The 26679-nt window shown below is 36.4% G+C and overlaps 1 protein-coding gene across 1 annotated transcript; it reads right to left on the bottom strand.

Moving 5' to 3' along the window:
* Positions 1-916: 916 nt before the first annotated feature.
* Positions 917-25541, bottom strand: ITM2B (integral membrane protein 2B). Its single transcript, XM_082675385.1, has 6 exons — positions 25239-25541; positions 6061-6189; positions 4372-4578; positions 3472-3582; positions 2833-2983; positions 917-1695 (listed from the first exon to the last, which is right to left on the bottom strand). Exons 1-6 carry the CDS (start codon positions 25353-25355, stop codon positions 1610-1612), a joined length of 801 nt encoding a protein of 266 aa, XP_082531511.1. The 5' UTR covers positions 25356-25541; the 3' UTR covers positions 917-1609.
* Between the last annotated feature and the right edge of the window lie 1138 nt (positions 25542-26679).

Genomic DNA, 26679 nt, shown 5'->3' with positions numbered 1-26679 from the left:
AAGGCTCCCAAAGCTCCTGGACCCGTTCTTCCCCATTACAGTACCAATCACAACTGTATTGTAATTAGTTGGTTATTCATCAGTCCCTTTCACTAGACTGTGAGTTTCCACTAAGGCAGCAGTTGTCTTTCTTCTTCACAGGTATACCTTCAGTGCTTCATGCCATGTCCCAGGCATATAAAGGATGCTCAGTTAAGTATCTGCTGAATGAATTAATAATGTGCTCCTAAATGTTCATAGCCCATAAAAACTATGAAATTTCAGAGCCCTGAAGGTAAGGAAAAGCAATTCTCATTTTATTAGAATAAATTCTCTTCTAAAACAAATCCTCAATCTCTGAATACCTGACTAGCCAGCCTGAAGCTTTTACAGTATTACTGTAAAGAAACCAAGAGCCAGGAATCAAATAATATTCTTGTTAGACCAGAACTGGTTCCTAGACTAAATCCTTTATGGGTTTGTGATGCTTTAAAAATTCTGACTTCTTAAATTCAGAATTGGAATTTGTCTCAGGAATTTACAGTGAAATTACTCTTAGGTATTTTAAATAGGGGTGGATTCTAAATTATTTCAGATAGCAAACTACCTTAGAAATATAAGAATCACCACTATAACTCAAAATGCTCCATTTGTGAGAAGACATTCTCAAGAAAGCACTTTATGTTCCTTGGAAAGTTCAGGTTTAATGACAGCCCTTCCATTAAATACAAAAGCATTATTCTACAATGTTTAAACAGCATCTTTCAAGGTTGAGTCTTAGATGTTACTTTAATAGCATCCATGAAGAATGTAGTTACTTTAAAAGTTTTTTATTTTTTAAAAAAACTTTGACTTTACCCACTGTATACAGAGAACTGGATTTTTAAGAAATAGTTTCTTCTTTAACATGGATTATCTCAAGATATGAAGAACCAAATTACTCTTTGGTTTTATTAGATGGGAAAAACAACACACAGTCCTTTAGTCAAACAACTTTGTGATATTTATATTCCATTGCACAGGTATAGATTATACAAATTAGTAATACAAGTTATTTCTTAAATTCCAAACATTTTCTAAAATATTATTATACCAGATACCTAGGATATTAAAACATCAAGGTGGAAATCATACTCTAAATAGTTAAATATGACACTGAAAATACTACACATTTTAATTAGAGGAAAATTAAAATGTGTGCTCAAATGCTCTAACAAACTAAGTTGCAGGGCAACAACTACAAATAAGTCACTGTGGTCCATTTTTACGTATGCATATATATGATTATTAGATAACCCCTCCTCTTGAAAATGCATAATTAAAACATAAAAATCTGGATAAATGAATTAATGAAATTTAAACTATTCCTAAGATCTACGGTGAAGTGTACTATTACCTATGACTTCATACAACTACTAATTCAAGATAAAAGACACCACACCTGGAAAGAAAAAAAGATTTTTTTTTTTAAAGATAATGGTTTTAATTGAGTTAATGAGATGAAAAACAGTGAAGCCCTGTGTTCTACTTACATGAAAGAAGATTTTAAAAAATAATCACTGCACAAAATACAAAGGGTGGGGTTATGCTGTGGTGTTAAATTTTTCTCCATAATGTTTTTCTTGACTGTTCAAGAACAAATTAAAGTTTCCACAGCAAATTTGTTTTCAAAATGCCGAATCATAGCACAATTGCTGACTTCGCGTTTCTGAATACCTGTTTGGAAGGGAAAATTTTTTAAATTTCTGATTCTTCAGTAATAAATATTCATGTTAATTTTCACAGTTATTATTTAGACATAAAAAATATTTTACTCTATATTCCATTAACTTCTATAGTTTGATTTTTTTTTAACACTGCAGAAGTAGATTTAACACTGCAGAAAATAATTTCCCTCTCTTTTCTAAACTAAGTATCTTAACAGACGCTAGTAACAATAATAATGCCATACATATAAATTTATGACCCTGAAGGTAGTGGAAATGTTCTATGTCTTGACTGTGGCGGTGATTTGCTGAAACTCAGAACTACACACTAAAAAGGGTGAATTGTATTATATGTAAAACTATGACTTTAAAAAAAACTATGAACCATAAGATCATTTTAAAATGAAAGAAATCAAGCAGCAGGCTTCAGGTGACTCACCAGCCCAATGTGGGAGAACAGTATTATCAAAAGTGCTAACAGAAAGCCAGGAATGCACTTTAACTAGGTGCCACAATTTCAAAGAAATCACACCATAGTGTATCTGCATGGCACTCCTTACTTTCTAAAGCTCTGTCACGTGTACTTTCATTTTATTTTTACAATGATCTTGAAAAAAAATGGGGAGATAGTGTCATCACGTGAGAAAACAAAGGTGAAGTGATTTGGCAAAGCTACATTAGTTGTGTCAATGCTCCTAATTCTTCAGCCAAATTCCTTTCGAACTAACCTGACTGTGGTTATCTTCAATGTGATCCAAAAGGCAAACTCTGCTTAGAACCTAGATCCCTGAGCATACAAATGAAGAGCTACTTCAGAGACCCTCCGGATAAGCAGAACCCTTGCACAGTACAGCTCAACCGAAGGGGTAGGATGGAAAGGTGGACTGGGTGGCCATATGCAAAGTGAGGTAAGAGCACCTCAAGGGAATGACATTTCACATTCACCTATTCTATCTGAAAAGAGTAGATTTAGAATTAAGATGACTCTTCAGAAATCTAGAAATACTATACAATGTACAATATAGTTTTATTTTCTCACTCACGGCAGGTGTATTGGTAACGATGACTAGCTTACATCTAAATCTAATTTAACACAATGAAGTAAAACAAACTTTTTTGCCAACATTTTAACATTAGAAAGTATTACCTTTAATGGTTTCTCTGCGTTGCAGTTTGTAAGTTTCCTTGTCATGGCACAGTCGATAAATATAGAAACCCAGGTGATCAATGTTTTCAATGCGATCAGTGATGACCATGTGTTCATGAATCAGATATGACTGAGGCAAATATGTCCCAGCCTACATTTGGAAAAGAATATATTACACAGATATCTCAAAACATACATTGAACAGACAAGGAAAGCAGACAAAATTCTTAGAGATTATAGTACAGAATAGAGATTGGCAAACTACTACCCACCATCTGTTTCTATAAATAAAGTTTTATTGGAATATAGTTGTGCCCATTTGTTTACATATTGTCTATGGCATCAAAATTGATTAGTTGCAACACAGATCTTATTTTTTAAAAGCCTACGATTTATTCTCTGGCCCTTTAGGAAAACTTAAATATAATTTTAGAAATTACATTTTAATTTCAAAATATAAAGTATTAAAAGAAAAGAGACAAGGAAAAAACCTGAAACCACAAGTCTTACTTCTTCGTTGTAAAATGCTTATTAGCCATACTGTCAGTAAGATGGGCTCCTATAGGGCTAATTTCTCAACAAGGAATTCCAAGATGCTGTAACAGCATCAATAATAAGAAGTATTTGAAAGTTTTATACCTTTATGTTAATAAGTAACTCCAATAGGTTCCTGGGTGGCATAACAATGGAAGTGTTCAGAGGAATCACATAGCATTTATCCAGTTTAAGATCTAAATAGGCTGTGAATTTCTGGGAAGAAAAAGATATATTTTCATTAGATTAATGTACAAATATTACCAATATACAGACAGGCAGCAACTGGATTTTTAAGAATAACTTGTACTATTAGAATGTGTAAATCACTTGCATTTCCACAAATCAAGTATTTGGTGGGGTAGGAATGGAAATAGTAATGGGAGAGGAAATTTTGCTACTAGTAAATACAGTTCTTATCAGATAACAACAAACTATTAAAATTAACTCAAACTATCACCTGATTAAGAGACTTAGTCCCCAGTCCCCTCACTTATAAACCCTAATGCCCTCCAAGGCATCCATCTATTGTATATAAAAATTAACTTCTCTCCTATGCATCTAGAATAGTACTAACTAGTTACTACCATCCATAGAGAACTAAGTCAATTAAATGATTTTGTGTTCTTACAGTTCAGATGAGAAACCTGATTGAGAAAGACCATCTCATAGGATGGTTCTGAGGATTAAAATGAGTTAAACTAAACCATGTAAACATTTAGATTTCTAAAAGCAATTTAGCAGCAAAGGAAGAACAGCATAGGGTGTGTATTAAGACAGACAAGGCAAGGGGAAGAAAGGTAGGTTCACTGAGGGTCTGCTTCAGACAGAAAGCCCATCAAATGTTGGAGTTTATCTTGAAGGGCAGAAGAAACCCAAGGCCATTTTTTTAAAAAGTAAAAAGTAAACCATAAATAGAATAAATTAGCAAATACTGAAAATGAAACTACAAAAGCATCAATTAAGGAACTTGCATTCTTTTACAGTTCAGGGCACCTGGCTCACCTTGTTAAAATCATGGACAATGTTGGCAGGATCACTGTCTGCAAACTCTGGGATAGGCACGCTGATGAATTCAACCTCATCTTCCTCAAAGATCTTAATATTTTCCTCAATGGTCTGGTAGCGAGCAGCTGGGGCATCTGCAGAAGGCTCATTTAAGATGACATCATCTTTGATGTACTTTATTCCACAGTAGTAGACATCATCTGGCTACAGAGAGTTTAAACACTATTTCAGCAATTCAGTGGAAGACAGGTTTTTAAATGTAAGTATTACTTAAGCTGCCACCTTTACCTACATAGCATTTTGCTTGCAAACTCTTACTTTTAGATGACAAGTCAGACAGTTTAATTACAGCGTTAACACATTCTTTAAGATCAGGTTTTAAAGTACTGTAAAAAACCGGTTTCAGAAGGAGAAAAGCAGCTGATTTCTCCTTTACTTTTTGTGTTCGACAAAAACAGAATATAAAAGCAATTATCCATCTGGTGACAAGTAAATCTGAAGAAACACACAGGCCTATTTCTACCTGTAAGCCTTATTTTTATAAAAGAATATATTCAGAAACCAGTAATGTTTTTCTGAAAGAACATACTTCTAAAACTTTTTGATGTGATTCACTGATTACATGATTTTTCTCTCATTAGCCAAAAGGGATAGTTTTTCTGAAATTTCCACAGGCATACAAGTAGTTCTGATTTTGCCTTAAAATATATCACAATTAAGTGGAAAATTTCAGATTATAGCAAATCATTATAAAGATTTTTTTTTAAAAAGTATGCGTATACAATAAAGATTAGGAGCATATAACAAAATGTTAGGTCAACAAATATCTCTGGACAGTGGAATCGCAAATGATTTCTTTTATATAAAAATACATTTCTTGTAAAAAACTGCATTAGAAAGATGACTAGTATTTCACTAATATCTATCAACATGCCATTATCTCAAAAAATATAGAAAATGAGCACAAAATTTACACATCCTATGTAGAATATTTCACTTTCTAAATAAAATCTATTTGTCAACAGTTTCTCCAAACTCTGGTATGTTAAAAGAAGTACACATACTGAATTACTGTCAGAGAAATATATCACAAAACAGAGATCATAAATCATAATCATTGTAATCAGAAGAAAACAATGTCTTAATCCACTGGGATTACTATTCTGTAATAAATTATAAACAACTTTTATCCTAAATTACTTCATCATTATTGCTGAAATCACATTCTTAAGAGAAACCAATGACTGGGGAAGAGGCAGAGAGAAGTGGAACCACTATACTCTGGGCCCAGGAGCAAAAGGCTATTGTGGGGAAGCCCAAAATGTCTATCAAATTATAGTTTATCAATATGACATTTGAGGCTGGTGTATCTATTCAACTGGCAATTGAAAATACTATAACTTAGCTATTAATTATGGTAGGAAAATTGAGGGTTAGTCAATTTTTAAAAATCATCCAGCAATCTATACCCTTTAGTCAGCAAAACAATGTTATTCTGCTTTTAGTGACTGTCTAATAGGTTCAGCAAACTTATGCTCAGGAGATTTTTTAACATAACTGTAAAATAGGACCACCACTCTTACTAAAGGCCACAGACAAAAAAGCACAGGCTTAGAACAGGTTTGGGTCAATTTTCTAATACACGTGAAGGAAAGGAAAAAATGTCCCTAGCATTTTCCCACTTACTTGAAGTGCAAAGTATTTGTACAGGTATGCTCCTCCTAGAATGACACCTGCAAGCATAAATGCTAGTCCAAAGCACATGCACCAACACCAGGCTCTTCTTTGGCCAACTGGTACCACTTCATCTGGGTCCTAAAATATGAAAAAGACTGATGATCAATATCTTATCTGCAGTCAGAATCACAGAAATGTCAAGCTTGAAAGAAACCTTAATAATTATCATTTTATAAACAAAGATATAAAGACCAAAGGAGTCAGGTCTCTAATCAAAATCTACCCAGGAATGATTAAGTGGTGGTACCAGGACCCAGCCTAATGCCTCCTGAGCTGGGACACCAGTCTTTTGAGAGAGTTCTTTCTTCTAACTTTCAATACCCCACCTGCCACCCATATCTCTAGAGCAATAAATTACATACTCCACAATTTCTATTTTCTGTGCCTAACTTTTAGTGATTAAAATATCTTCTAATATTTAAAAATTCAGAAGAGGCTACAATACAACTTTGTCGTGCAAAATTCTGGTGCTGAGTCTTGTGTATTACAATGTTGGGGTATATGAGATTATTTATAAAATTATGTGTTAGCCTGCTGCAGGTAATTAGTATTTCATACTAGGTACAAAGCCATTCCTAACCAAACATAATAAAAATTTACACGAAAACTGGGGACAAACCAAATAATATTAAACAGATTCTTTAAACAATTAGAATCTCAAAAAAGTAGGACAAATGTATTTAAAATAATCCTGTAATTCCACTGCTCTACCCTAAAGAATCCCAGTTTAACGAAGTTCTTCATTTTTTTTTTTTTTTTTTTTTTTTTTTTTTTGCGGTACACGGGCCTCTCACTGTTGTGGCCTCTCCCGTTGCAGAGCACAGGCTCCGGATGCGCAGGCTCAGCGGCCATGGCTCACGGGCCCAGCCGCTCCGCGGCATGTGGGATCTTCCCAGACCGGGGCACGAACCCGTGTCCCCTGCATCGGCAGGCGGACTCTCAACCACTGCGCCACCAGGGAAGCCCAAAGTTCTTCATTTTTAAGATATCAGTAGAAAACTGAGGAAAGATTTAGTAAGAAAAACTTATTAAGTCAAGAGACAATACAACTAGCACACAATTTTAGACTTCTGATTTTGACCCCCCTCAAGGAAGTAATTTAGCACTGGAACATCATCTAGGGTCAGGATATTCAGTCAGATACACTCCTTGCCCTTCTAACTCAGGCCCTCTACTGTCGCTTCAGAGTTATAGCTAATTTCTTATTTGTGCCCATGTTCATGTGCAAAGAGCTGACAAACAAATGAGATTAGCTGCTGGTATTATATAACCAGTGGCTCAAGAAATAGTACAGGCAGCAAAAGAAAGGCTCCAGTTGACTTGAAACCAACATAATAAAAGATGATTTAGTAAGTAGTATGTGTGTAGAGCCCTTCAAGTATATAACTCTATCCTTTGCTTGGAAAACTCAATATGGGATGGATTAAGGGAGAAAGTAGACTTGACCTACACCTCCATAGATAAATAGGATATAACTTAAAAGTTAGGAAGAAAACCTGTATGAACAATGCTGGATACGGTTGAAGCAAGAATTCAGTGAGGAAAGAATGAAAGCTAAGGTTATGTTTTCAATTCTAAGATAAGGAATTTTAACTTGATACTACAGGGGTAAAGCCCAAGCCCAGATGTCTCAGCCAACCAAAAACAATTTAAGGCGCTTGGGTTGGTTGACGTTGAAACACAGAATTTAACACTGTAGAAAAAATGCCATTCAATCTAAGCATTGGCTCAAACACTGTGAGAGCATCACACTTTGCTAGGCATACCTGTCAGTGTATGGTATGTATACTCAAGACAACAAGTACAGCAAGGAAGTAGTGTGTACTGAGAATAAACCTAGAGGAATTTATCAAGCCATACAAGATACCCATCTGTGAACAGAAAGTTACAAGAATTCCACAGGAGTCATAAGGTATTATGAAACCTGAATGATAAAGTACATGTAGTGTTTTGCTTGAGCCCTTGTCTGAGATGAGAAACAGTTCCTAGCGTAATTAATTTTAGGGTGGAGGCAGGGTGGGGAGACGAGAATGACAAATGGAAATAGTCATTTCTAAACATTTGGTATCAGCTGCTGAGACAGTCAAATGTGTGTACAACACGCCCCTGTTTGGCAGGCTCTCTTCACTAGCCGCACTTAAAGGGATAGCCAAAGAGCATATGGGCAGACACTCGTAAAAGAATATGCAGCCCCGAAGGTTAAACTGATTAACAGTGTCCAGGCCTTTTGCTCTACCATTTTTAGCAGGTCAACAAACAATATTTTCAAGAATAAATTATAAACGTCTACTATGTGCCAAGAGCTGTGCTAGGACTGGGCATGTAGCCTCTGCCAAGAAAGAGATCGCTCAGATCAGCCTGGAAAACAGATATACAAAAAACATGAATATGCCATAGGCTCTAACAGGAGAATGTAGAAAGCACAGAAGAAGGGCTGATTGGGAGAAGACTTCCCAGGGGAGAAAATACTGGAGAAGAATGAAGGACGAATACTTATTACCCATGCAGAAGACAGAGTGAAAGGGCATTATGTGTAGGGCAAAGAATGAATAAAATCATGGGGCCAGAATGTATGACATTCCACGGGTCACACGTGGTACGGCTGGAGTGCCCAGTATGGTGGTGAAGGGTACAGGGGTGAGAATGGAGAGGTTACTGGGGCAGGTCACAGAGGGACTTTGTGTAACAGGCTATGGAGTCTGAATTCTCATGTTCATTCAAAAATCACATCTCAGGACTATGACAATAAAACAAAAATTTTAAATTTCTCAAGAGAATCTAACTTATAAAATACCTCATGTACTCACAGGTCATTTGTTCAGCACCTCAACCATGTGAAACCATGGCTTAAGAATCAGGAAATAAGGGTCTGAATCTCCAAATTACAGACCCAAAGTCCATGCACCACAATCATCTATTTCATAAAAGAGGTATAACAGGTCTTCAAAGTCTGTCTAATCTCTTTTTTCCTCTAAATTTCTATAAGGTTAGTATGGTAGCACCAAGCCAACCGTGGCACTTAGCTGGCACTCAACTAATATTTGATGAGGGAGTAGAATGTAGAAAAAGTTTTTAAAAGCTTGGTTATTTATTTTTTTAATGACCCCAAAGTTACACATCAGCAGCCAGCGTGACAATGAAAGGTGGGGGCAACATAAGAATTTATGACGCACAGGAGACTGTGGCTTTTTAGCAAAGAATAGTAGCCCTAAGCACGCAGCCCAGTTCAACATTAAGGGCCTGTTATTTGCAATGTACTGTGCTAGATCCTGTGGGAAATTCAAACGTGACTAAGACATGGTTGAAATCTTAAGCAATTTACAGTCAAAATTAATAGTATGCATGACAAATAAATGACGTTCCTTGTTACAGTCTGAGTCACAGAGAAGGGATTAAAGTATATTCAAGATAGAAATGTTGTTAACCTAAGTGATTTAAAAATGCATTTTAAATGATTAAATTTTAAAACTTGAAAGAGTATACTTAGAGAAAAAGGCCACATGTTAAGATTTAAGAAAAACCCCACATGACCATCTCAAAATATGTAGAAAATGCATCTGATAAATTGTAACTCCCATTCATAATAAAATCTCTTTGCAAACCAGAAGAGGTGAAATTCTTTAACATGAAAAAGGCTAATAATCAAAAATCTACAGCAAACCTCATATGTAATGGTGAAACTTCAGAATTAAACCATACCCTTTCAAGTCAGGAATATGAGAATGCCCACTAAAACTGATTCTTTGTTTTCATTCAACATTGTACTAGAGATCCTAGGTAGTACACAAATGATAGAACATGAACTGATTAAAAGATTAGAAAAAAGAATACAAAGCTGTGATTATGTCAAATGATATAACTGTCTATGTAGAAAATCTGAGTAAGTCACATTATTCAAACTAATTAAGAGTTCAGCAAAATTGCTGAAGATCAGTAATTAAAAATCAACTGAGTCAAAGATTTACACATAAATAGTCCTAGCATCATTATTCATAATAGCCCCAAACCAGAAACAACACAACTATCCACTAACTGATGAATGGATAAAGTGTGGTATATTCATACTGAATCTCAAAAACACTATAGTGAAAAAAAAAACTCCAACGCAGAAGACTACCTACGAAAAGGAAAAACTATAATGACAAAAAACAGCTTAGTGGCTGTCACGGTGAAAGGAAGATGGAAGAAGTATGAGGAAATATTTCAGGGTGGCGGAAATGTTCCATATCTTGATTATGGTGGTGGATACATGACTTTATACAATGACCATAAATTCAATCAAACTGTACACATAAAATAGGTGCATTTTACTGCATGTAAATTTTATTTTAATATGGGGAATGAGAGAAAAAAATACCAACTGAGTTCCTATATACCAGGCAATAAAAGAAAGTCTAACAACACCAAGTGCTGGAGAAAGTGTGGAACAATGGGAATTGAGGACTTTTGCACAGTAGACAGGAGCTGGTACAAATGTTTTGAATAACAATTTGGCAGTACCTAATACAATTAAAGATACATATATCTTATGACCCGGTAATTCCATTCCTAATAACATAACCCTAGATAAACACTTTTGTACACAAAAAGAGGCTCAATAATGATTACTGCAGAATGGTCATTAAGGAAAAAAATTGGAAATAACCTAATGTCCACAAGTAAAGAATAAAGTATTATGGGTTCATATAATTAAAGTCTAAATGAAACCAACTAGCACTATTGATTTTGAGATTAATCTCAGAAACATAATGCTAATGCAAAAAAATTTTTAAAAAAACACCATATATTGAAGACTTAAAAAACATATAAATGGTACTATAAATTCTTTGTTTTTATATGCTTGGATTATTTCATAATTAACAACAAAAATCATAAAAATCATAAGAAAAAGGAAAACCACTCCTGAACAAGAGCAACTTCACTGGGACATAAAACTTTACTTGGCCTAATTTAAAACAAGTCATAGACATTTCCTCCCCTTGTACTGCAATAAAACTGGTGCACCTTAAATGATGCTGGTAAGGTAAAAGAACTCCCACAGGTGCTGTACAATTATCACCTCATTAATCTTCCTAAAACCTCAAGTTTTTACCCCAGTTTATAAATGAACACGCTGAGGCACACACTGGCCTATAATCACCCCTCAACAGTAGGGACAGAAAGAAGCGGCTTCAAAAGCATTCTCACTCTTGCACTGTACTAATTTCTGGTTTGAATAAATCTTACCATATGATAATAAAATTACTTAACCAATTATATCTTAAGCAAAATGAAGAGTAAATTCTGTTCTGGTACTTCAATTAGTTAAGAATTAGGTCACCTCAATCAGTTCCCTAAGAGGCTTCAGTAAATGTGCTTCAATTATAAACTTAACTCAGACAAAATGCAAGGGTTTTCATATAATTTTTATTCTGTGCCCATACTAACAACTCACACTTCACATCCTCTGGCATCTCTATGTAAGCCTTCTTTGTAGAATGAATGAAGAGACACTTTTTCAGAGCTCCCAGACATACTATTTTGCATTATTAGAGCAAATGCAACAACACCACTTTAGGAACCAGAATACTAAAGAGGAAAGTATCTCTTAGGGTTAAAAATCGTATTACAAAAAAGAAAAAAAGAGATGGCATAAAACACTTTATATTTAAAAACAGAAATACAGAAAAGAACCAATACAATTTATTCAACTCAGAGTAGCATAAGCTACTGAACCTTCAGAAATATATTTATTTACAAATATGTACTTTTAAAAACACATTCAGTAATATCAATAAATAGGGGTTGCACAGGCCAGCTGCCCATGGATGTGTTGTTTGGCCTGTACACTGTTTTACAAAATACAGAATTAGCTGCCAACGTTAAATATATATATAATAATTCAAATTTTCACAGATTTCTCATCAATGTTCTAGTTTTCTCAACTCCTCCCCCATCATTTTTCTTCCTAGTGAAGACCAAACATACCAAGTACTTTTCTACAGTGTTGCTTGGTTTTGAACCTTGATTTTCATTTCCAGCTATGACTGGGTATGCTTCCTTCTGAGAACCTAATTTTAAACTACTTCTCCATATAAAAGGGTTTTGAGTTCTGGGTTCTAGAAACTGGATTAATATGGTGAATAAAGCAGCTGAATCCTTTAAGTGACAGAACAGGTATTCTTTTGCAAAGAACAAATCCAAGCATGAATGGCATAAGCAAACCAAAAATGGTGACAGAGAGAAGCTGGGATTGGACAAGCTCAGAAAAACCACAGTCCAAGAGCTACGGGAATAAAAGATGGTCCAGACAACACCCAGTTCTCCGGACAGACAGAAACAATGAGAATGACAGAAACTACTCATGGTATAATACCATCTGTATGAGGTTCTGGCTAAAGGTTAAACTACAGGAACAGAAAACTGGGACAGGTGTGACACTCAGGATTGACTACCAAGTGATATTAAAGAACATTTTGGGGTGAGGAAAATATTCTGCATCTTGACTACAGTGATTACACAAGTGCACGTATTTGTCAAAATTAACAGAACAGTATAAAGCTAGAAAGGCTGAGAATTTCAGTATGTAACTAATACTCCAGTATATTCGAATTCCTCTCCTTTCCCAACTTATGAGGAGCAAGGAGAGTGTTTTTTCCTAAAAGCCCATTAAATGATACTGAAGAAGATGAAAAAGATATAAACTTTTAAGAAAGATAAGGATGAAAAGATTGATAGCAGACAAGAAATCTCAAAATTTTGGAGGATGGGAAACAGACAGACAAGTGGTATTTTAACTTCTCTGTCTCAATCACCTCATCATTAATGGATTAATAATAGCACTAATCTCATAGGGTTAGTGTGGGGACTAAATGAGGAAATACAACTGAAGTATATAGATCACTGCTTGGCACAGAGTAAATAGTAAGTGCTAAGTGATAGCTATTAGTATTATCCCCACCACCATCTGACTTAGCTGGGAAAGGTAAGCTGAAACAGGTATCTTCTTGGAGTAAAGCCAATAAAAAGTAATCTACACCTTTCATTTTTTAATATTCCTTCTTTTTTCCTTTCATAATACTTTATTGATGCACAGAAATAAATTTAACTTGTTTTGTTAAAATATACTCATGATTAAAAATATGTATATACTCATTAAATTAAATTAATTAAAATTGCTTACAAATAAACTCTTAAAATATGTTCACCCTTTAAAAAACAAACAAACAAAAAAGCAATCTACAGCAAAATACTGAAAAGGCCAATTAAAAAAGGCATTACTGGAGAGGAAAAGAAAATGACTTCCTATTCCAATAAGAATTCAAAAATAAAAACCTTGGTCATCATTTAAGATCTACTTAAAAAAATTTCCAAAATGTTTTCCTAACTATACTCTTTGAACCACAGAACTTACACAGGCAATCGTTCCAACTGATTACCATCATGTAGGATACCAGTGCCATCCATTTGCCACTGGTACATGTTCTATTCAGCTGGCTTCTACATTAGTTTTCTTTTCCCAGCATGGAAAAAAGCAACAAAAAGACATGATATGATCCAGCAACCTGTTCACCATTAATAGCAGTAATTCATTACCAAATATATTCTGCTATATGTAAAACACAAAAATCTATGGCTAAGAAGCTAAAAATCTATAAAGACACCAAACATTTGTTTGCATTTTCTCTTGCTCATTTAAATCAGTAATCTGAATTTTATTTTCTCATTTGACTTTTCAGGTAAGATTGATACTATCTCAACTAGGGTGAGAAAGTTCACATGAGAAATCTTATGTCTGAAATGCAAAAAGGGAGCAGCTTTCCAAGTGATTGGCATTATATGGATATTAATGTTACTGCATTATTTTACACTTGGAATAGGGAGAGATTTTTTAAAAGAGAAACTAATCTAAAATTACAATGTCAGGACTTCCCTGGTGGTCTAATGGTTAAGAATCTGTTTTGCAATGCAGGGGACGCCAGTTCGACGATCCCTGGTCAGGGAACTAAGATCCCACATGCCAGGGGGCAACTAAGCCCACGCCACAACTATAGAGCCTGCGCGCTCTGCAGCCTGCGCACCACAACGAAAGATCCCGCATGCCACAACCAAGACCCAACGCAGCCAAAACATAAGTAAATAAAATAAATAAATATTTTTAAAAATTAAAATAAATAAAATTACAATGTCTACAAAACCAATTTCTCATTAATGTCCTTTTTTGTTAACAAATCCTACGACACATAAGCAGCAAAACAGGAATAAAAAAATTAAAATTTTAAAGCCATTGCATAACAGTTCAACTACTGTGAGAAATATGAAATCTGAACCAAATTATTGGCATTATATAAAATTAGCACATGCCTAGGTTTAAAAAAAAAATAGGCCAGAACTATAAAAAAAAATTAGGCTGTAAATGCTTTTAGTGCTGGATTGTAATTTAATCACTTTTTACATCATTAGGGACAAGCAGAGTATCTGGTACATAGCAGAATATTAATATAGGAATACCTTAAGAGTCTTCTATTCTTTTTCCTACTTATTAATATTTTAAAAGATGACCATCATTTAAATATAGTGTTTATTCAATCTACACTGAAGAGAAGTGTACTAATGATAATACTTTTGAAATTTCATCAGGTTTTCCAATTCATATTGGTGAGATTAAACAACAGCATTATATACAAATGATATTTACTGTTAATAACAACCTTTACTAGGGATTGATAAATTGGTCAAGATAGATTTCTTCTGCCACTGGCTGAATCATGAGTTCATATTGTTCCTAATAAGAATATCAACTGTCTTCCTAAAAATTTTAAGTATGATAGGAAGGCTCTACTCTATAATTCATCATAAAATTATGTGTCAAGATTAGAGGGGGAAAAAAGTAAACCTGTTCTGGACTCATTTTTGTATAAATCTTGGATTTTAATGTCATTCAACGAGATAACTATACATTTGTATTCAAATGAGTCATTCCATGTAAAATGCAAAACTTTTGCAGAGAAAATTCCAAGTATATTCTTCTAAAAACATAAAGTAATTCAAATGTGGAAAGTTACATCTCCCATCCAAGTTTAAAAATTTGAAAGTTATATAAAATGACTATTAGAAAACATAATTCCAGTTCTTGAGATCAGAGGTATTTGTCTCTCTAGAGTGAACATGTAAAAAGTGCTTTGAACCTATGCCTAGCACCAAATGCATGTACAATAAACACTGAATAGTCATTTCATCTTGCTCCCTTATTCTACCACTCTCCTCACCCTTGGATCCAGGGGGTTGTTTTCTTGTGAAAACAGACACAGATGTTTAAGTAGGCTGTGATTAATTTGGTTTACATGGTTGGTCTCTCTGAGTTACACCAGTGGCCTCCTGAAGGTTGAGGTGTTTAGTGAATTTTAAATCCCTAGTATATAGTCTGGCCATGCAGTAGTAGGTGCCTCTGAATATGTGATCAGTGTACTTCTCAGTAAGAAAAGCTCCTGTATGAAAGAGCCATGAAAGCTTATTTAGTCCAATACATCATTTTACAGATAAATATAATGAGGCCCAGAGAAGTTAAATAAAATTATTTGTGCGGTATCACCAAATAAGGCCTGAATATCATCTGACTCCATGTGCACACCTTAGGGAAGGAAAATCATGGAGCTATTAGGTCAATGACCTACCTAAATAATAGGTTAGGCAAATTAACTCTGGTAATAAGTGACGTGATACCATGTTACAACTGGATAACACTCATATCCAACCAGAAACATAGCCTAGCCTGAGTTTCTACAGATTTTTCCTATCGTAATAGGTTTACTTAAATTGAGCCACACTCCTAGTAAGCACTATGTGTATGTGTTAACCATTACAACAGTAGTGTTCGTATTATTAACATGTTGACAAAATTAATAGAATTTTTCTCTATTATTCATCAAATTACAAAGGACAGTAACAGAAAGTATTAAAATCATATGCACATGAAGGAAAAACAATAAAGAAAAATAACTCAGGCACACTAGCATATAAGTATTTCAAAATCAATGAAAAAGGCAAGATATTGTTACAAAAATGAACCTAACTTAGAGGAATAAAGCCACAAGGCAAAAACCATGAAGTTGGTAGTGAGTGAGTTGCCTCTAATATTACTCATGAAGAAGACAATTTTGGAACATTAAAAAGGGAGACAAGAAGATGCCTCTTTTTAGGTCATCCTGTCTGACCTTAAACTGGTGTTAATAAAAATGCACATAGTTTCCATTATTATCTATTATTATCATTAAGCCCATTTTTAATGTTAAAGAAAATATTCTAATAAATCTTAAAGCTATAAAGACAGCTGAGTTGAAAGTTCTATTATTGATTTCCAGTTAAATGGTTATCTTTACTTCCTCCTGAAAGCTCAACAGAGTGATAGTAAAGGGATAAATAAATAAACCTTAAGCCAGAAAATGGATATGACAGAAAACAAAGTATGTCAATAACAATTATGAAAGCTGAAAGCATAAGGAAAAAAATCTCAAGCTTCTAGAGGAAAAACAAAACAAAACTGGTCATATTCAAAGAACCAGGAATCAGAATGGCATCAGACTAGACGATAACGGAGCAATGCCATCAAAATGCTGAAAGAAAATTATTGCTAACCTAGAATTTTATGCCCAGATAAATTATCAATTAAATGTGAAGACAGAGTAAAGACTCTCAGACAAGTAAAGTCTAAAAAAATAATTGCACTCAGATGCTTTTTCTTGGATTTATAAAACGTAAGATCCAACTTAGGATGGAGGCAAAGGCAGAACAATTCCAGGATAATAATTACTCTCAGGACATCGGTGTAGAAACATACCTAGAATACAACTAGTCTAGGTGGAAAAGACTGAAAAATGACAAATGAAATATCGCCAAGAAAAATATGGAACTCGGTAAGTTATCTGATAAGTTTGTAGATACAAAAGGCAATTATACTGCTGTCAGAGAGTATGAGGATGAATTAGCAATACATAGAAAATTAAGCAATCCTCCCCCTTGACCCAAGAAGTCAGTTATCGAATTCAGGGGAAATAAAAATGGTTTTGTACAAGAAAGGAAGTAGAATAAGTTATACTACTTACTCCAATGTAATGCAGTATAACTACATTAACTAGTAGTTATACTGCATTACTACTTACTCTGTGTAAGTTTCATGTCAATTATAATAAAACCATGGACTATCAATTTAACCAGACATTACTATAACTATACTAGGAGAACAGATTATGTATATACCACGTAAATATATAGAAAAGGCTAAATATTCACTTTCCATATTAGGAAGCCAGTAGGTAATATCTAAAATTGCAAAAAACACAAATGAAAACAAAAACCATGAAACAGCAAGTACTTAGAGTAGAAGTTCTCCAAATGTGCTCCAGAACACCCTTTCAGGGGATCCACAATGTCAAAACTATTTTCATAATAAAAATAAGACAGGGGCTTCCCTGGTGGCGCAGTGGTTGAGAGTCCGCCTGCCAATGCAGGGGGCACGAACCGGGAGGATCCCACATGCCGCGGAGTGGCTGGGCCCGTGAGCCATAGCCGCTGAGCCTGCACGTCCGGAGCCTGTGCTCCGCAACAGGAGAGGCCACAGCAGTGAGAGGCCCGTGTACCGCAAAACAAAAACAAAAACAAAAACAAAAACAAGCTCTTGGGGTCCTCAACAATTTTTTAAGAGTACAAAGAGGTCCGGAGGCCAAAAGGTTTGAGAACCACTAATTTAAGAAGTGGGTTCCAAAAAAAAAAAGTGGGTTCCTCAGAGATAGGGCAGGACTAGTATTTGCATTTTAAAGCTAAATTAATACTTTGATTAAATCCAAAATTAGATTTATAAAATTCTATCAACATCTATTACATAATGAGAAATATACTTTTATACAAAAATGGACATAGCTACTGAATGCTAAGGATTTTTAAGTTGCAGGAACAGCTCCTCACCAGAATACCTTGGGGAAACAGGGTGTTATTTATCAACAATCTTGTTATGTAACTGACATGTGAGGTAGGGATAAGTGGTAATAGTAACACAAGAAGTAATATTCCAAAACAAGCATGATGGGGAGGGAAAAGCGGGACTTTTAAAAGATGGGGATGGGGAAAAGCACTAACATTTAATTGAGTTTCTATGAACTAGGGACAGTTAATTCCATCACAAGAACACTATAAGGTTGGTACCACTATACTATTTTACAAATGAGGAAACTGAGGCTTGGGAGGTTTCCAGACTTGCCCAAGTTATCAGATCCAGGTAACAATATTAACTTTTGCCAGTAGGATCTAACACTATGTGAAAATAGTGTTAAGTTTGAGGTATTAGTTTATAAAAAACAATACAAAATGAATAAATGCTATGCTTCATTAATTTTCTACTTCTATCTTGAAGTCTACTTCTAGAAATCTTTAAGATGTAGTAGTGCCAAATAAAAGTTTGAATTGTTAAAAAAAAAAAAAAGATGTAGTAGTAATAATAGCAGCAGATATCTATTCAGTCTTACTCTGTTCCAGGCATTGTGATCAATTTTTTACATATTATCGTATTTCCCAGTTAGCTGATGGAGAATCAGAGAGTTGGAATAATTTATCCAAACTAACACAGTAAGTCGTAGAGATAGGATCTAAATCCTAAAGCACAAACTGCATAGTCTGACTTCTCAATAAGTAGACAGTGTGGTTTCCTGAACTATACCCCTTTTTGGAGTGAGGGAACTAGGCCAAACAAGAGAAATTGATTATTTCCCCCCAACCATTTAAAAATATAAAAAATCATTCTTAGATCATGGGTTATACAAAAACAGGCAGCAGGCCACAATTTGGACACCTGGGCCATAATTTGCCAGCCCTGCTCTCCACTGTAAAGGAGACTGTAAAATGGTGGCCTATGTCAGTCTTCAGTGTTTCCGCCTGAAATTCTGGTATGAATTAGTTGTTAATACTGAAAAGTCAAGTTTTAAATAAAAACCCTGATTGTAGCTTGCCTTTAAAAACTGGAGGATCAAGCAACACTGGATCCTTTTTTCTTTTTTCGATGAAAATGAAGAATATTCTAAGTTGTTTAATATGGGAGGAAAAAAAAAGCCTAGCTTCACTATATCATTTGCTTGGGCCCAGGAGTAGAGTTTGCCGTCTCTGCTTAACATGCCTAGCACTGCCCTAGATGGGATTGGGAAATTTTTTCCTAGCACTAATATGAAAGCAAGGTAAAATAGATTGAGGAGAAAACTATAAAATAAAAAAATTTAAAAACTGACATGGTATATATAGTAGAAAAGAAATACTGGAGAGACTGGCTGACAAAATGAATTTTAAGAACTGCAGACCTAGGGAATTCGCTGGTGGCCTTGTGGTTAGGATTCTGGGCTTTCACTGCCGTGGTGGCCCAGGTTCAGGCCCTGCTTGGGGAACTGAGATACTGCAGGCCATGCGGCTTGGCCAAAAATAAATAAATAAATAAACAAAATTTTAAATAAACAAATAAAAATTTAAAAAATAAATAAAAATTGCAGACCTCGGTGGACCAACTCTTAAAGTCATTTTTCCCAGCATAAAGAGGATTCTTCTTCTGGACATTGCAGTAAGTGATTTACTTAACAATGCAACTTACCTTTTTGGTTTTTATATTAAATAATTTTAAACATCATAATCATATTTAAAGCAGAGAAAACAATCTAAGATTTACGCTTTATTCTTAACTCGTTATGCAAAACATTTAAGTCTTGAAAAGTAATTTTGGCATTAAAAGTTAAAACATTCAAATATACAGAACTCCATTAAAACTTCTCATTTTTTAAAGTATGAAATTCAACTATGCCAAAAAAGGTTTATGCAAATATTTCAAAATCTTAAAGTATTAAATACCTAACGTCATACTTAGTGTCAATTTCCCAAATAAACTCTCTACATGTTTAACTTGAAAATGTTTAGGATTTATAAACTGTGCAAATTTAACTTCAACATTAATTTCTCTTCTGACAAATATATTTTAGCTTTAAGTCATATAATTACTGCTAGAAACTTATCAAGATTAAAAGATAAATATTAAATGAAAAATTAGAACATCCCTCTATCATAAAAATAGTAATATTTTCATTTCTGAAACTCAAGATTGAAAGTCTTCTGCATAAGAATAAAAAGTCTATGTTATTCTTACTTGCTTTTCCCCCAAATGGCAGAATTATAAAAATACTTCATACTTTCTTTTCCTCTAATCAATTAAAGAGCTCAAAAAAAACTTCAATTGTTTAAAAACAATTTTGTTCAACTGTTGGTAACACATAAAATAGAGGATTATACTGTAGATTTCTTTAAAGCTATTAAGTACACGTATCATAAATACTGATTAAAAGGGATAATCACAATTAAATGATTTTTTAATGATGTTCTTAGTGTCATATCTACAATAAAATTTCTAATTTTCAACTTTCAGTTGCCTACCCTATAAAACTTTCATTGTTAAGCTCTGTGCAAGAAAATGAGAGCCAAGGAAATAACTCTACACATAAGCTTCTTGAAAACATAGCTCCAGTGTTGCTACTTTCTACAGCATTTTGACAAAAACCACCACGTGCTGTCAAATCCTTTATTTTAACAGGCAGCAGTTATGGCCTGAAAAGTCCTTTGATGGTAAAGTCCTTAACTCCTTTAGTCTAAGCTCTAATAAAAAATGACAAGTTTACCGAAAAGTTTAAGAGGATGCATTCACTGATGTCATTTTGAAAAGACACAAATTTTTCTGGCTCTTCCTCTACTGACACTATGACATACAAAGGAGTCCAAGAAGTTTTAGTTATACCATGAATTCAGAAAGTATTTTCCTTTTGGAAAAAAGAAAATGACTTTCAAGTAGACACTCCAGATATTTAAGTTATGGTATGAGAACAAATAAATAAAATGTCCCACCTTACATCAAGCCTTAGCAATACAGAATGAAAACTTCTAAAGTTAAATTCTAAATCAATTTAAATAGGCCTGTACCATGTGTTTCAAGAGATATTTCTGATTAAAATAATACTTCCATTCACTTAAACCTCTTATATGGCAGAGCTGATATTCCATAACGTCTTACAGGTTTATGATTTTGCCAAGGATAATATACTTGCTTCTATCTAGTCTGGAGAAAATAAGTTTAAGATGACACTGGGAAGACCCCAAGCAGGTAACCTCCAACTGCACGACATGCAATTTTGTCCACCCTCTGCAGCTGCAGCAGCCCGTGAGGCGTGTGTACATAGGAGGTCCTGTCAAGTCACTTGGTAGGCACAGGGGCAATTAATTTGTCTCCCAGAACTAATCCTTCACTTCAGACATCAATATCCTCATGAAGAACTAAAATGCAGTGACTGTAAAGTGTTTGCTGGCCAATGTTGTTTACAGACACCTAAGTTACACAACTAGGTAATCATATGCACTTTTGTTAAAGGGAACCAAGCTCCCCATCCCTTCTGTAAACATCAAAACATTTCAGTAAATGTCATCATATTTATGTTCCTTCTCCCCTCTACCTCCCCAAAACCAGAAAATACAATGAACACCAACACCACCAAAAGGCAAAATTACCAGTCCCGTTTATGCAAACAGAAATGCCAGAAAGTGTAAAGAATTAGGATCCAAGTAGCCATTTTGTGACGGGTAACTCAGAACTTACTGGGTTAGCAGTCCTTCACTTATGCTTCCATCCTGCCCCATCTTTTCCGCTCCACGAGCATTTTACTTTTCCTTTTAAGGAGGTCTGCAACTACAACTACGATGCACAGCAGAGAAGAGGCAACACTATTTATCAGCAAAACAACTTGCACGGATACCTATGAAGGAAACTTGAGCTTCTTCGACGCCTGAGATCAGGAAAGGCATTTTCTAATTAGGCATGACAACAGAAGTTGTTATTGACAACTACTGTTCTACAGTGAGGTAACCCAAAATGAAAATTGAGCGTATTACATAATACCTCTATCTCCTTTCTCTGTGACCCATGGCTATTTAATATAAGGAAGGAATGTAACATGCTGAACATGGGGAGGAACAAAGGGAACAGTCTGATTAGGGTGAGGAGGTAGTTATTTTTTTTCACAGTTAAAACAATTTGATTCCTGCCAAATATAATTATGTAATTCTAGCATTTTCATAGAATTTTAAAACTGGAAGAGTCCTTTACAGACCATCTGCTCCTACCCTGTCATCTTACACATAAAGAAATCTAAAAACTTAAGCCCAAGATCAAGTAGTTGTGTAATGACAAAACTGGGACTTCCAACTCAGGACGTTAAGTATTTTCTTTGATATTTACATATATATAACAATTTTCCAAAGTTCAAAGTAGAAACACAAACATTCATGAATGAATTGCTGCCTCTAACATAAAACATGCATATAATTTCAAATTCACCTCTATTACACAAAACTTAGGGGAAAATGTAGGGCAAGAATAATAAATAGCAAGTTAGTTGAGGTAATATAATCAATAGACATGGCTGTTGGGATTAATAGCTACTGAAAAGACAAGACTGAAAAATGGGACAATGGAGCTGTTTCCAGAGGGTCCTCATCCAGCAGTGAGAAAAGAGATAAAGAAATAGCAAAGGACAGGAGCAGTGTAAAAGTACTGGAATGCGTGTTACATAAGCCAGCTGACTGGAGTGGTAAGAATTCTTCCGGCATAAGGTCTGAAGAATCTGCATTTTTAAACCAGAATCCCAGATGGTATCAGGTGACCCTTAAGCGTACATTTTGAGAAACAATGGTTTTCGGGATATCGTGGTCTAGGAGAGTTAAAGATACTCAAAATTCTTGTTCAGGGGTTCTGGCCCATTAACTAGCTAAACTGGATCCTCTCCACCAACCAGGCAAGGGAATGCCCCAGGCAAACACAGGAAGGCTGATTCTGTGCAGAATCCAGGGAGTCAAACTCAGTAGTTCCCCAGCACAGTCACCCCAAGGAGCCAGAGAACATTAAGGAATCACTGACCCAGCTCTAAGAGATCTTCCACAAATGTCTGTTATTAAGTAAGGTTTTCATTTACTGTTAAGTGACTGATTATAAGGATTCTAGTTTTAATGTAGAGCAGTATTTTGTCACTCACTTAAGAAGTCTTTGAGCTTATAGCTAGAAAAAGAATGTCATTTTGTATCTGCCAATTCATCCATGACTGCTATGTGGTTACAAAGGAAGATTGGCCCTCACAGCTTTGTTCCAGTATTTTTCTTTGGCTATGGGGATCTGAGAAAACAGAAACAGAAAACATAGCACAGAGCTATGAATGGTTACTTTTTTTCCTGCTGCTATGACCATAATATTTGAATACGGTGAAATTGTGAGAAATTCTGAGAATCTGAAAACAGGGTCACCATTTCAGAAATGACAGTAAATGCCAAAAGTCAGATTTAAAGCTGCCCAGCAAATTATTTCTGATTTTTGTCCAGAGTTTCACATCTCTTTCACTAGAGGAACAGGGAAAAGCCATCTGAAGTGACATCATCCAATCCTTTCTCCCTCTCTCTTTTTTAATAGGAGGAGTTATATTTGTTCATAGGATTTTTAAAAAGACAAATAATAGGATTAAAATCTATCTAATCTCTATCTACGTATTTCAGTCTGTTATGACTGAGTACTTGACTATCAACTTATTTTAGGTACAATGAATGTTAGATAAACATAGAGCTAAGATAATAATTTGCTGCTGGAATTATCCTCTGTGGATTCCAAACATTTTCTCTTAAGATCAAGACGGTTTACAACGGATTCAGGAAAACAATACCAATACCAAAACTCTAATTCCTTTTAGGGAATCAGTCCACTTCCTATTTCAAGGCAAGACAGTAATTTAAAAGTCAACCCCTGACGTTTGTTTTTAACTAGAACATTTCCAAAAAATAAGTACAGGCACATCCAGATTAACGTTGTATTTTCAAACATTTTTTACAGTGAGTTTTCCAGTAGTAGTAATTTCCATTAGATCATATAAAAAACGATTATTACTCATACTTGCACAAATTATTAGTTTTTTTAAAGTTAGAACTAAGTTTACCCTACTTATAATAGGTCTTGAAAAATGCTAACGAAAAAATTAAAAATTACGCAACATAAATAACTTCTACAATTGATTTCTACAGGATTAAAATTTTGCAGCCTAAAGAAGATCTCCTAGAAAGGCTGTGAGTCTTTCCTTTTTATTCAACTTCTGAGACAATTATAATCATACCTTAAATGAGAATTATTGTAAACCACTAAAACTTAGCACAATCATGGTCCCTCCTCTCCTGATTTTTTGCTTAGGGCTAAAAGGGGGATTTTGTAAAATAAAGGACAATTTTACAAGGGACGTAAGACAAGTTTGTTACGTTTAGTTTCACTTAGTGTAAGGGACTCTCGTAAAGATACTGATATCATTTAAAAGTCAATTGTCGGTTTTACACAGACATCCACATAGTAATTAGCGATCTTTACCGGGAATAACCGTTTTAATAATAAAATTAACAGCCAGAACCTACTCTGAGCAGACCGTCACCTTGCTTTCTCCTCTCGCCCGCTCCCTCGCCCCCCTCTCCCTCCCCAGACCCCACGGTGAAGTTCACCTGCCAATACCGAAGGGCCGTGGAAAAAGAGGAGGTAAAGAAGAAAATGCTTTTAAAATTAACAGGCTTTTACAGTAGCCGGACTTAGTGCAAGGACTGTTCAGCCTAGAAACGAAAGTAGGAAGCTACAGAGGTGTAGGCTTGTAATGATGTCAGCCATTTTAGGCACATTATACTGGGAGGAAGTGCCAAACTCCGCTGTTGTTTTTGTTGTTTTGCGTGCCACCGCCGGTCTCCAGATCGACCGAACCCAGTCCTGGCCCCGGGCACATTCCCGGACTGCACCAACGACCGTGCACTCGGCACCGTTCTCCAATCCTCCTCCCCGCAGGCCTCCCAAGCTCCCTATCCCGCGTCAGGCGCCGCTTTCCGCACACGCACTTTCTTACAAAGAAGCTGAGCCGGACAAGCAAGGGGAGCGGCCCGAGAAAAAGGAGAGCTCGGCCCTCTCGGGGACTCTGTCCCGCGCCCCGCGCCGCTTCGGGCGCAGAACAGCACCGGCCCCTCGCAGCTCTCCCGCGGGCCCAGCGCCCACTCCTCCGACCCCCTGGCCCTCGGACCTTGCAGTCCACGGCGACCGCGTTGTGGGGGATGATGAGCGCCTCCTCGCTGCTCTTGGGCTCGCCCTTCTTGGCCTCCTTCTGGGCCAGAGCCGAGTTGAACGTCACCTTCACCATGGCGCGGTCTGGGGCGCCCTCGGAGGGCGGCGGTGGGCTCGAGACGCGGGCTGCGGGCTGCGGGCTCCTGGCTGCGACTGCAGCTTCCTCGGCCGGGCTCGGAGCACGGCTAAGTGGCGGTGGCGCAGGATACTGCAGCACCAGCCGTGCAGCCTCGCAGCTCCCGGACGAAGCCCAAGACCGTTCGCTTTCCCCCGGGGGCGGGGCCCGAGGAGGGCGGACGGGGGTGGTGGGCAGGGGGCGGGGCCGGAGGAGGGCGGGGTGGGGTCCTGCGGGCGGACCCGATGTGCAGATCCGAGCCGAGTCAGACCCTGCTTTCTCCCCGGGTCGGAGGAGAGATGTAACCGGGAAGGGCGCTCCTGCGTGCGGGCCTGGATTTTGCAGTTTTGAATTAGCTTCCAACCAGTTTACCTCCGTGCACAATGTTGCAGCTGTGTAGCAAAATCGGGTGAACTTTACCGGTCTGTCGCGGATAATGGGTTAACCTTCTGCAGCGCCAGGCGGACCCTTCCCTGCCAGCTGCCCGCACCGAGAACCTAAAGGCCGTGGAATTTGGGGGCCTCCACATTTCCATTTTCTAACTTTATTATGGAACCGACTCGGTGGAGCACAGAAATGTTTAATGCTCTCTATCCTTGTGACTTGTGATCGGACCTCACGCAAGGGCGTTACCTGACTCAGACTGGCCTTGTCTTTCTTCCCCCGGCCCCCGCCATCGCAAGGTCAACGGCTGCCCTGCCTAGTCCCAGAGCAGTTGGGAGGAAGTTTCTAGGCAGATTTGCATTTCATACATCTCACATTTCTAAAACAGAATGTTCCCCTCCCGTGTAGACTTGGACAAAATCCACAAGCACATGGGACTGATTTGCGATTCATATTCGATGATGAATCTTTAGTAGCTTTGTCCAAAATTTTAAAAAAATTATGGGTAAAGCAATATTATGTTTTGAAGAGATTTCGCTTTCACCTAATTCAAGAGAGGCTAATGGCCTGCAGTGTTACTGGGTTAATGACTGTGTCAACAGATGGCTCTTTGGACAAATGGTTGATCTTGAACCCTTATTCCACTCGGCTGTGTCCTGATTCAACCAGAGATGTGGGTGCGCTCTAGAATGTTTCAGCTGCGGCAGCTCTGCCCTGAGTCAAGCATGAAGAAAGTAGGTTGAATCTGAGTTTCTGCGGAATATGGCCATGCTCAAGGAGGGGGTTAGGTCTCTCAGACCCTCCATAGAATCAGACCACAATTCCCTGCAAAACATCCCAAGATCTCAGAATCTTTCAGATTATATATTTCCAAGAGTCATACTGGACTGAGGTAGAAACC

Source organism: Grampus griseus (assembly GCF_964374135.1).
Source record: "Grampus griseus genome assembly, chromosome: 18".
NCBI lineage: Eukaryota > Metazoa > Chordata > Mammalia > Artiodactyla > Delphinidae > Grampus > Grampus griseus.
Note: the sequence above shows the minus strand (reverse complement) of the source record. Positions and strands in the feature narration are given on the sequence as shown.